General features: G+C 42.2%; 1 protein-coding gene across 2 annotated transcripts in view; it reads right to left on the bottom strand.

Moving 5' to 3' along the window:
* Positions 1–7,019: 7,019 nt before the first annotated feature.
* galntl6 (polypeptide N-acetylgalactosaminyltransferase like 6) overlaps positions 7,020–12,830 on the bottom strand; it is a 1,051,879-nt gene continuing 1,046,068 nt past the window's right edge. For both annotated transcript variants that reach the window (XM_052019321.1, XM_052019322.1), the window contains exon 12: positions 7,020–7,187. In XM_052019321.1, the coding sequence (XP_051875281.1) occupies positions 7,020–7,187 (168 nt within the window). The remainder of the gene's footprint in view (positions 7,188–12,830) is intronic.

Here is a 12,830-nt window from a genome sequence, read left to right as displayed (position 1 = left end):
TGAACAATCAGAGAATTGAGGGCTAAGAAGAGAAGGTGGTGAGGCTTGGGGTAAATCCACAAAATCATTTTGAATGGCAGGACAGGCTTGAGGCAGGCTTATGCTATGCTTGTGCATTAAGATATAAGCATCCACAAGTTCATTCGGTCCTCTTCGTGTTTTAAATGGCACATAAACCTACCACAAGAGATGACCACTAATCTGGGGCCTGTCTGATGATGGTAGGCCAGGGCCAAAAGGCCTGTGTCTGTGCTATATTGCTCTGACACCTTTGCAGGCACTTGTTTTAGAAGGTCTCTAGCTTGAGCTACTCTTGCTGTAAGCTTTAGAACTCGGTTCATTGATGGAGGATAACTGAAGGTGATCAAATTGGCCAGATTAATTCTTTTTATTCACAAATGTAATTATGTGTAGAACTAGGGATCAAGTTGTTTTAAAAAGCCATGTTGTTGTCTTGTGAAGTGACTGGATACTAATTAAGTATCGCAAATGGCCATTGACAAATCTTCAGTCTATCTTCAGTCCTGAAGAAGGGTCCTGACCCGAAACGTTGTCCGCCTGCTTTTCTCCACAGATGCTGCCTGGCCTGCTGAGTTCCTCCAGCATCATAGTGGTTTTCATCTAGATATTCCAGCATCTGCAGTCCTTTGTTTCTCTAGTATTACTGCTCCACTGTGAAGTCTCTTCAAGGATGGCCACTTTGAAGAAGTTTTCTTCCCCTCTTTGACAGGAATTTCCTATATTTTGGGCTTCCCCTTTTCCTATCTTCAGTCCTGAAGAAGGGTCCTGACCCAAAACATTGACCGCCTGCTTTTCTCCACGGATGCTGTGTGGCCCTCCAGCATCATAGTGGTTTTCATCCAGATATTCCAGCATCTGCAGTCCTTTGTTTCTCATTGATAAACTTATCTCTTTTGTCTCGTGTAAGGGGAGAGGACAGTATTGGTATTGGTTTATTATTGTACTGAGGTACAGTGGAAAACTTTACTTGCATACTGATCGTACAGGTCAATTCATTACACAAACCTCTGTCCAGAGAGTTATATTGAGTCAGTACAGAGTGCATTGAGGTAGTACAGGTAAAAAACAATAACAGTACAGAGTAAAGTGTCACAACTACAGAGAAAGTGCAGTGCAATAAGGTGTAAGGTCATAACAAGGTAGATCATGAGGTCAGAGTCCATCTCATCGTATGAGGGAACCGTTCAATAGTCTTATCACAGTGGGATAGAAGCTGTCCTTAAGCCTGGTGGTACGTGACCTCAGACTCCTGTATCTTCTACCTGATGGAAGAGGAGAGAAGAGAGAATGACCTGGGTGGGTGGGGTCTTTGATTATGCAGGCTGCTTCGCCAAGGTAGTGAGAAGTAAAGACAGTCCAAGGAGGGAAGGCTAGTTTCTGTGATGCACTGGGCTGTGTCCACAACTCTGCAATTTCTTGCGGTCCTGGACAGAGCAGTTGCCGTACCAAGCCGTGATGCATCCAGATAGGATGCTTTCTATGGTGCATCGATAAAAGTTGGTGACTGTCAAAGGGGACATACCAAATTTCTTTAGCCTCCTGAGGAAGTAGAGGTGCTGGTGAGCTTTCTTGGTCATGGTGTCTACATGATTGGACCAGGACAGGCTGTTGGTGATGTTCACTCTCAGGAACTTGAAGCTCTCAACCCTCTTGACCTCAGCACCGTTGACATAGACAGGTGCATGTACACTGCCCCCTTTCCTGAATTCAATGACCAGCTCTTTTGTTTGGTTGACATTGAGGGAAAGGTTGTTGTCATGACACCATTCCACTAAGCTCTCTGTCACCTTCCTGTACTCCGACTCATCGTTGTTTGAGATACGGCCTACAACGGTGGTATCATCTGCAAACTTGTAGATGGAGTTAGAGCAGAATCTGGCCACACAGTCATGAGTGTATAGGGAGTAGAGTAGAGGGCTAACGACACATCCTTGTGGGGCATCAGTGTTGAGAATAATCGTGCCGGAGGTATTGCTGCCTATCCGCACTGACTGCGGTCTGTTTGTTAGAAAGTCAAGGATCCAGTTACAGAGGGAGGTGTTGAGTCCTAGGTCTCAGAGTTTGGTGACGAGTTTGTTTGGGATTATGGGATTACAGTGGTGGGAGTGGTGAGGGGGGTAAGGGGTTAATGGAGCAGGATTCCTTCTTGTCTGCTATAATTTGGGCAGACTCCCTTGTTGTTCTGCTGGTTCTGCAATCGTGCCTGGGAATTGCCCTTCCCGACCACTGTAAAAAAAAATAAAAATCCACCGCTCTATCTCCATAATCTAGCAACATCTAAATTGTTTAACTATAGCTCGATCCATTGTTAATGGAAGAAATGTAGGGGAAAAGGATCAAGAAAGATTTACAACAAAGAGCAACAACATAGACAGCAGTAGCTTGATTGTAGACCTGCAGTTCTTTTAAAGTGTTCTCCGTCTACCTCAGTAAAACTAAAATGCCGGACCTCCTGGATTAAAACAGAAAATACTCAGCGTATGACGGAGGATCTGTAAAGAAAGTTTTAAAAAAAAAATCTATGATCTTTCATCAGAATACAACCCAACTGCTCCCTAAATTGTATAAGGGTGTGTTCAGGTTTTTGGCAATTTTGTATAAACTTTCTCTGCATGCAGTTAAGAAGTATACAGGGTGGGTCATGATTTTCTAAGAACTATATCTGCTACATTTTTTTGTCTATGTGTCAACAGGCTAGATGGACAAGAAAGATACGATTTTGACTTATTGTAGGAGAACTGTTTCCTTGTATTCTGTGAGTCAATGCACTATTTTATACTAAATATGGAATAAACAGATTTGATAAGAGATGAACCAGTGATAGGTGCTGTCAGGTATGGTACAATGGCTGATAGCACTGTACCTGATATGGATGGGGGATGTTGAATTTTTGATAGAATCAGCAGGTGTGCTAGTACTAAGCAGAATTTGGTGTTTAGACTTGATATGGCACACAAGAAAGAAAAAGCTGTAATGTTCCTCAAATATGTGTTTAAATTGTCAAATAAGACGTACAGCTAAATGACCTTTCATGGCAGGGAACCTCTGAATTGAATCTTAGAACAGGGTGGAAGTCAGGAACAATCTGAGGTTAATTTGAAGTAATAAAACAAAATTGGTGACAGGAAGTAGGTCTCTGGTCTAAACTGAGACTTCACCGATTACTTTGGAGAGGAGTTCAGTTTAGTGGGAAGCATACTTCTTTGCAAAGATCTCCAAAGCTGGAGTAAATTGCAAAGCAAATGCACAGACTGAAGTTAGATTTCAAAAATATCAATGTGACCAGCATGTTTCAAACCTTTGTGTCTCTCAGGACGAAGGTAGCTGTCCATCGTATAGCTGGTAAGGAAAGTTAGTGTGATAGCTGCTAGCTGATAGCTGAAGGAGTGTTGTGCAGTGCCTATGTTACTGGATTAGCAATCCAAAATTATGAACCAATAATCCAAAAATATGAGTTTGCAGTTTCATTACACCGCCGGGGAATCTAAGTTAGTCTGGAATACAAACCCGACACCAGAAATGCCATTTCTGAACTATAAGAATTTTTTAAGCGCCCATTTGGTTCACTGACATACCTTAGTGAAGTAAACCTGTTTTTGTTGCCATGACTTGCATACTTGTGATTCCAGATCTAGAGCAACATGGTTAACTTATAATTGCTTGAAATGGTGATGGGATGTGTCAAGTAGCGCCCATGTTATCAATTTCACCTGCCTATCACTATCTCTTACCTGCATCTACCTTTCACCACCTTTTGCCCATCCCGCCTCCCCTCTTTTGTCCACCCATCACTGCTCTGTTTTTCCATCCTATTTCTTGGGCTTCCCCTTTTCCTATCTTCAGTCCTGAGGAAGGGTCCTGACCTGAAATGTTGACCACCTGCTTTTCTCCATGGATGCTGCCTGGCCTGCTGAGTTCCTCCAGCATCTTGGTGTTTCTTTATCAATATAAGATTATGATTATTGCCTCAGATTAACCTCCGATTGGCCCTGGATTCTACCCTGATCCAAGATTTCCCTAACATGAAAGATCATTTGGATGCCTGTGTTACATGACAATTTTAACATGTATTTGAGGACCGTTAACAGCTTCTCTTTCTTGTGTGCTGTATCAAATCTAAATACCAAAATCAGCTTAGTACAGGCATACTTGCAACTTTAGATAAGGTAAAATAGAATGGAGCAGATAGCTCAAGGATAAAGAAAAACAGATGTAAAATTCGAAGTGAAATGCAGAAAAATAGAATATGGAAGCATTTGGCTTTAGTAGTAGAGAACTGCATAGGCTCCACAAGACTGATTTCCCTCACCTCAGACCTAATTGTCTTTCCCCACATCGTGAGAATGTGATCCCTTGTTCTAATCCCTGGACAAGGGAAACGTCTTTCCAGCATCCAGTCTGTGAATCACTGTCAGAAATGTGTATGTTTGAATGCAACCCCTGCTTGCTCTTCTAAACTTTAATGGGGACAGGCCTCATCAACCCAATCTCTCCTTGTACATCAGTCTTGCCATCCCAGGAATTAATCTGGAGAACCTTTCTTGTATTCCTTTTGTGGCAAGTATATCCAGTAAGGAGACTGAAACTGCACACTGTACTCGCAGGTGTGGTCTCACCAGGGCCCTGTATAATTCTAGTAAGACATCCTTACCCCAATGCTCAAAACCTCTTGTGATGAAGGCCAACGTACCACTTACCACTTTAACTGCTTGCTGTGCTTACATTTTTTGGTTTCAGTCACTGGTGTACGACAACACTCAGGTCCCTTTTGTATATCAATACTTCCCAATTTATCACTATTTAAATAATACTCTGCTTTTGTTTCTACCAGAGTGGATAACATCATATTTATCTGTTATATCATTGTATCATGTTGTATCTGTCCACTCACTCAACCCATCTTGAAGACTCTTTACTGCTCACAACTTGTAATCCCATCCAGTTTCATGTCATTGGCAAATACAGAAGTATTACAGGTTTTGAAGGGTATTCAACCTGTAAAGTTAACTCTGTTTCTCTTTCCACAGATGCTGCCTGATCTGCTGAATATTTTGAGCATCTTCTGTTTTTATTTCAGATTTCTATCATCTCTAATTTTATGATTTTCATTTTTAGAAATATTTCATTTGGTTCCCTCATCCAAATCATTGATTCATGTTGTGAATAGCTGGGGCCCAAGTACTGATCCCTACAGTACCCCACTCATTACCACCTTCCGCTCTGAGAATGACCTATTCCTCCTCTTTGTTTCATGTCTGTCAAACAATTTTCAGTCTCTGCCGGTACACTACCCCCAAAACCATTGTGCTTTAATTACGCATGCTACTCTCTTTATGTAGAATTTTATCAAAGGCCTCCTGAAAATTCAAATGCACCACACCCCACTAGTTCTGGCTCATTCATCTTACCAGGTACACCCCTCAATTAAACAAAAAATGGGGTGAAAGATGATATACAAGGTGAATGTGAAGGAAAACATTTCTTATTCAGGGCAGTCATGATCTGGAACTTACTGTCTGGAACTTAATGTGGTGGAAAGAGAATTGCACTGGCACTTGAAAGGGCAAAGAGAGAATGGGACTAATGGGATGCTTTAGTAAGAGTTGGCATAGACTAGATGAGCTAGAATAGCTTCCTTCTGTATCATAACAATTCTATGATTTAAAAAAAATGAATTAGTATATGCTGTATAAAGCTATTGAAGAAAACTTCACATCTCCAAATGATGGAATCATCTGGATTATGATACATGCCTACATTGCTGATAATGTGATAGTGCAAATGCATACATGCGTTATACACTGCTCATTCATGGTACCTAAGACCATCTGCTACTGGCCTGATTATAGCTCAGATCCACCCAATGAGCACTTAGCAGTCATCTTCCCTTGAGAAGGTACGAGAGACCCAGGTTCTTCTGACCATAAATGAGGCCTAGCCTCTCCCTCGACCTTGACCTGCTTCCTCCACCTCTCACCCAGTGGGCTTCTGACCCATTGTCTCAGAACATGTATACTTTTTGAATTTTATTCAACATCTTTCTTTCTGTTTTACATCATGCGATGCATTGGCTGGGCCATTTGAGTGGCAGGATTGAAACAAAATGATTTATGAAGATTTATTGAGAAAAAACGTGCAACGATTGTTGGGAATTGCTATGCCAGGTATATATATCACAATATTCCATTTTAATAAAATCTCAGTTTAGAACAAAATAGTGCAAAATGTTGTTTCTCAGAAACCTAGCAAATATTTCAGTCTTCTAAAAGGCAAACATTTTTTGTGCTATGTGAAAGATGATGTGCAATTAGACATTTCCTAGAATTCCCATCACCCAAAGTTTACCAATAAATGACTCACAAAATTTGTTCTTCAATTTAATACATACAAAAAAAAAGAAAAGACAGTTGTTCACAAAGCCCAAATAGGGTTTTAAAAAAAAAGCTCAGTATAATTGTTGGATACTGGCCAGCTCTTCAATAGGGTCTGGTCAACAGGTTCGACCTGGTATCAGCCATGCACTCCTTTTGCTGATGAGTCAAGCTGTGACCTGCCCTTAAACAAAAAGTGCAATCAGCATCCACTTAGAGATACACAGGAGCAGGATTGACCTGAGAATCTGCAGAATTCCAGCTCTCTTTCGTTAAGTCCAGTGCACCAGTAAAATCTGTCCGCTCTTGACCAGCAAGGCATTCCTGAGCCCTCTCGAGCCTTTCCACATTCTCGTGACAGCTGGTGAGGTTCTTTTTCTTTCTATCCAAAGTGCGTCAGTTGCATTCTTGATTTCGGCTACGGCTACTACCGATCCTGAGAAATGAGCCCGCCGGCCCACCCCGCACACGCGCACACACACACACACACACCCCCACCCCTCCCCGCATCCCTACCCCTGTACCTACGAAACTCGACACCTGAACGAATCGATCTGGACGCTGTCAGTTCCAGCCAAAGGACTGACTTGCCAAATGTGCGCAATCTCCGCTACGGCAAAGATATCCCTACGAGCTGGAGTTACTGTTGAATTTGTCCAGAACAGTCACGTTGACGTGTTGGAAAATCCACTGCTGAGTGTGCACTGAGGGGTTACATCGGCTCATGAAAATCTTCTTGTCAGCTAGGCTACAGTCCATGCAGCTGTTGCTCACTGGGTGATAAAGGGTTTTATCCTAAGGAATGTTAAAAGACAGAGAAAGATGAGCTGTCAGTACCAGTGCAATACATGGTTACGGTAACAAGCAGCTGTCACACCATTGCAATCCCTTGTCAGAATGTACATGTTAGGAAGAGATACATGGATGGATTAAAACATTAGGAAGAAGTTTCTGGTTATAGGCTGTTCCCGAGTAACGAACGGGTTCTGTTTTTACAGATAAAATCGACTAAAGTCAGAAAATACACAACAATCACTCAATATGGTAACCATACCTCTACAGTATTGTAAATGAATGGCATCAAAAGCACATAAGACTGATAAGAAAGCACAATTACTATAAGCGGAAAGAAGAAACTAGTCACGCTGTTCGAAGGAATGAATGCATGTTGGACTTTTGAATTTAATATTATAGGAGCTTATTATGTCCGGGTGTCTATATGTCGGGGACAGCCTGTCCGTTATACACTTTCAAATTGAAGGCTTCAAAAATTGTCTGAGATAAAAGACCCAACATCATGCAGATGCTCTTGCAAAACCACTGCTATCAGCTGTGGCTCTGTAATAGCAAGCATGCTCAGGAAAGGTCAGGCAGACTCTGCTGATGCATGAGACCAAATGGAAGAGACAGTTAGAGGAAATTCCAGAAGTAGGGGCCTCTGCAGCCCCTTTCAGGACAAGGAAATCCAGAGGAGGCGAGGATTAAATTTGTGGATGAACAAGCAAACAGCCAGAATCAGAGGAGGGCAGAGATTTCAGAGGATTTATATGGTTCTGGGAGATTACAGAGATGGGGATTGGACAGATAGGCCATTCAGTCCACTTGTGGCTATTGCACCTTTAAACAAAGTCATGACTGATATTTTACCTCAGCCCTGCTTTCTTGCACTATCCCTATGTCACTTGCTTTTCTTAATATCCAAAAATCTCTCAATCTCATGACAGACTGATAACTGAGCCTTCGGAGCCACCTTGGCTACAGTACCTCTCTAGGTGAAGAAACTTCTTCCCTCAATCCGGAATGGCCTGCTTCTTACCTTAGAACTGTAACCTCTGGTTCTAGACACCTCGGCCAGAAATATCATTGCTGCATCCACCCTGTCACTCTTGTACTCAGATCCTCTTGCAAAGCAGGCCAACGTACCAATTATCCTTCCAATTGCTTATGATTCACTCTTAAGTTTGTATACATTTCAACAAAACAATCACTTGTTCAAAACATTAATTTAAGCCATTTATTAGTGTGTGGGGTGTGGGGAGGGGAGGTGAATGTTATAATGATATATTGAGCATGACCAAAGTGATCTGGCTCTTTCCGCATAAATGCAGTACCATTTTCAGAGTAGCTTCATTTATTTCCTTTCATGGGCAGACTGCAGCCAAGGTCTACAAAGAGGAGATTACAGCATTGTAGATTTGGATTGTGTTCAGTTAATAGGGATTATTTTGTATGCGCACGTCAGTTTTAGGAGGCCACAAATCCACAGGCCAAACTCATCCTTCGATCATCTAGTAAATCCTTACAAAATTGTCAGTACTGAGCCATAAAGGAAGAATGAAAATTCACTTTAATAATACTCTTCTGAGTCAGTGGAAAAGTGCAAAGTTGGGATGTAGAGGGAATTTTACCCAGCATGTAAGGAAAGACTTTATAAAATGCCATTCACAATCACTGAATTCCACAAACACTAAACCAATTAAATACATTTATTAAACTATAAACTTGTTGCATTGTAGCCTTGGTCCATTGCAAGTGCCTAGAAACAGCAATGTAATGGTGATAATATAATATGTTCAGTAATGCTGGTTGAAAGATAAATACTGCAAAGGATAGAGGAAAAGTGAAAATGACCTCTTCTAAATACTGTCGTAGGATCTGCCAAATCCACCCAAGAGATTATATGTGCACTTGATCTACTGTTTCATCTGAAAGATGGCATCGGAAAGATTGTGTTGTGTAGGTATAGCACTGCAAAGCTGAGATAAGAGATGAGGTGGATCTTTGAAGATTTATGGGATTCAGACAGGAGAGTAGAATTGATGCTGAGATCACACTTTACTGAATACCAGAACAGGCTTAAGAGGCTGTATGATCTACCCCTGCTCCTATCTCTTATGTTCTCTTTGCACCCGAGATTTTATGCTCAAATCTCTTAAGTGTCATAGTCAGAGTTGTACAGCACAGAAACAGGCCCTTTGGCCCATCTTGTGCATGTTGACCAAGGTGACTTCCTGAGCTAGTCCCATTTGCTTTTATTGGGACCATGTCCCTCTAAACCTTTCCCATCCATCTACTTGTTCAAACGTCTTTTAAATGTTGTTATTGTACCTGCCTCAACCACTTCCTCTGGAGTTCGTTAAATATATCCACCACCCTCTATGTGAATAACTTGCCCTTCTGATCCTCTTTAATTCTTTCCCCTCTCATTTTGAACCTATGCCCTCTACTTTTAGATTCCCCTACATTGAGGAAAAATACTGTGACCATCCACCTTACCCATGCCCCTCATGATTTTACAAACCTCAGTAAGGTCACCCTTCAGCTCTCTATGCTGCAGGGATAACAAAATCAGCCTATCTAATCTCTCCTTATAGCTTAAGTCACAGTAACATCTTTGTGAACCTTATCTGCACCCTCTCCAGCTTAATCACATCCTTCCTATAATATGATGACCGGAACTGCACGCAATATTTCCGGGTGCAGTCTCACCAATAACTTGTACAGTTGTGACATGATGTCCCAACTCTTGTACTCAATGCCCTGACCAACAAAGGCAAGCATGGCTTAGGCCTTCCTCATCACCTTGTCCACCTGTGTCGCCACTTTCAAGAAACTATGTACTTATATCCCTCAGTCTCTGTTCTACAACACTCCCCAGAGACCTGTCATTCATTATGAATGCCCTACCCTGGTTCAACTTCTCAAAATGCACTTGCCTGAGTTAAATTCCATCTACCGTTTCTTTGCCACTTTTCCAGTTGATCTAGATTCTGATGTAACCTCAGACAAGCTTCTTCACTGTCCACCACACCACCAATTTTGATGTCATCCACAAACTTACAAATTATGTCACCCACATTCTCATCCAAATCATTAACTTATACAGTATGACAATCAACAGGGAGCCAGCATGGATCCCTGCAGCACACCACTGGTCACAGGCCTCCAACCTGAAAAACAATCCTCCACTTGCACCCTCTGACTCTTTCCACCAAGCCAATTCTGTATCTAATTGGCCAGCTCACCCTGGATCCCATGTGATCTAACATTCCGGACCAGCCTACTAGACGAGACCCTGTCAAAGGCCTTGCTGGAGTCCATGTAGACAATGTTTACCGTGCTGCCTTCATCAGTCCTATTGGTCACCTCTTCAAAAACTGCAATCAAATTTGTGAGATACTATTCCTCATGCACAAAGCCATACTGGCTATCCCTAATAAGTCCTTGCCTTTGCAAATGCAGAGGGATTCTGTCTCTCAGAATCCCCTTCAGTACCTTTCCTACCACTGATGTTAGCCTCACCGGCATCCTGTGGGGAGTCGAAGTGGTGTCACAGGGCCGGTTGCTTCACCCTGGGTGGGACACTTCTGGTCACGCTCACTAAACTCCCTTTGCCCTCAAACAGCATCACCTAGATGTCTACCCCTGATCCCTGGTCTGTCCTTGCAGTCTTTCTTAAACAAATGCACAATATGAGCCACCCTCCAGTCTCCCAGTACCTCACCCATGACTAAGAAAGGGTACAACAATCTTTGCCAGTGCCCCAACAATTTCTTCTCTTGCTTCCCACAATGTCCTAGGATACAGTTGGTCAGGCCCTGGGGACTTATGCACCCCAGGACCACCAACATCTCCGCTTGTAATACTGATGTGTTTCAGGACAACCCTGTTCTCTTCCCTTATTTCCCTAACTTCCATGATCTTCTCCACAGTAAATATAAATGAGAAGTATTCATTTTAGATCTTGCCCATCTCCTGTGGCTCCACACATTGACGACCACACTGATCCTTAAGGGGACATTCTCTCCGTCGCAACCCTTTTGTTCTAATATGCTTACAAAATATCTTGGGATTCTCCTTTACCTTTTCTGCCAAGGATATTTCATGCCCCCTTTTTGCCCTCCTGATTTCATTCTCAAGCGTACTTCTACATTCCTTGTATTCCTTAAGGTATTTGCTTGATCTCAGCTGCCTATTCCTGACATATGCCTACTTTTTCCTGACTAGAGCCTCAATGTCCCTCGTCAACCAAGTTCCCTAATCCTTCCAACCTTGTCCTTCACTCCAACAGGAACATATTGGCCCTATGCTCTCTCTGTCTTACTTTTAAAACCTCCCATTTGCCAGACATCTCTTTACCTTCTAACAGCGCCTCCCAATTGGCATTTGCAAATTCCTGTCTAATGCCATCAAAATTAGCATTGTCCCAATCTAGGATTTTAACTTGTGGACCAGTCCTATCTTTTTCCATAACTATTTAAAAACTAATATAATTATAGTCACTGGTCCCAAAGTACTCCCCTATTTGCACAGCCTTCTTTCCCAAGAGGAGGTCAAGTGTTGCCCCTCTCTAGTACGGCCATTTACATATTGCTTGAGAAAACTTTCCTGGACGCATTTAACAAATTCTGCCCCATCTAATGCCTCAGAACTATGTCTGTCCCAGTCAATGCTAGGCAAGTTAAAAGCACCTACTATTACACCCCTATTATTCCTACAGCTATCTGCTATCTCCCTACATAGAGTGGGATTTCATCCCTTGACTTTCTGACTCAGAAGTAAGAGTACTCGCACTGCACCATGGTGTCATAATAATTCATGGCATGGTAGAAGGCCACTGATTTGCTGTCTCCATGCCTGCTGAGCTATTGAGAGTAGTTCCACTTTTCAACTCTCACTCCATTGTTTTGTAGGTTTTGGGACCTCAAATGTGGACTCCATCTACTAATGAGTTCAAGACCTCACTTGTCTTTGGAGTGAAAAATGTATTTGTTCAACTCGTCCTCTTCCAAACCTTCTACCTATTATCTAGGGGACTTGAAATTATTAACCTCTCCTCTGAGGGACCAGGCATATAATACCATGAAAGCCAGTATTCTCAATAGATCTGTGCTGGAGGTGATATGATAATTTCATGTATAGGATGGGAACATTGCCGATAATGCCAGAATTTATTGTCCATTTCCAATCGCCTCTGAAGTGAGTAGAGGCTGTTAAGAGTCAATCACATTGGTGGGCCTAGAGTCACATATGAACTACAAGAAGCGATGTCTCAGGAAGGCAACATCCATCATGAAGGACCCCCATCATCTGGGCCATGACCTCTTCTCAATGCTGCCATCAGGCAGGAGGTACAGGAGTCTGAAGACCCACACCTCAAGGTTTCCCACTACTATCAGGTTCTTGAACTGAGCTGAGAAGCCCTAACACTACCTTGGACTATTTCTCTCTCTCTCAACTTGCACTAATATGGTTATGTTTATTTTGTTGTTTATTTTGAACACATGTAGGTTATGTATAATTTGTATTAACTTAAGTTTGTGTTAACTCACATTTGTTCTTGTCCTGTAATGTACTGTGCTGCTGCTGCAAAAAGCTAATTTTCATGGCACTTATACCCTGTGTCATTTATGCCCATGACAACAATAATCTTGAACT

Source organism: Pristis pectinata, chromosome 7, assembly GCF_009764475.1.
Source record: "Pristis pectinata isolate sPriPec2 chromosome 7, sPriPec2.1.pri, whole genome shotgun sequence".
NCBI lineage: Eukaryota > Metazoa > Chordata > Chondrichthyes > Rhinopristiformes > Pristidae > Pristis > Pristis pectinata.
This window is presented reverse-complemented; position numbering and strand designations above follow the sequence as displayed.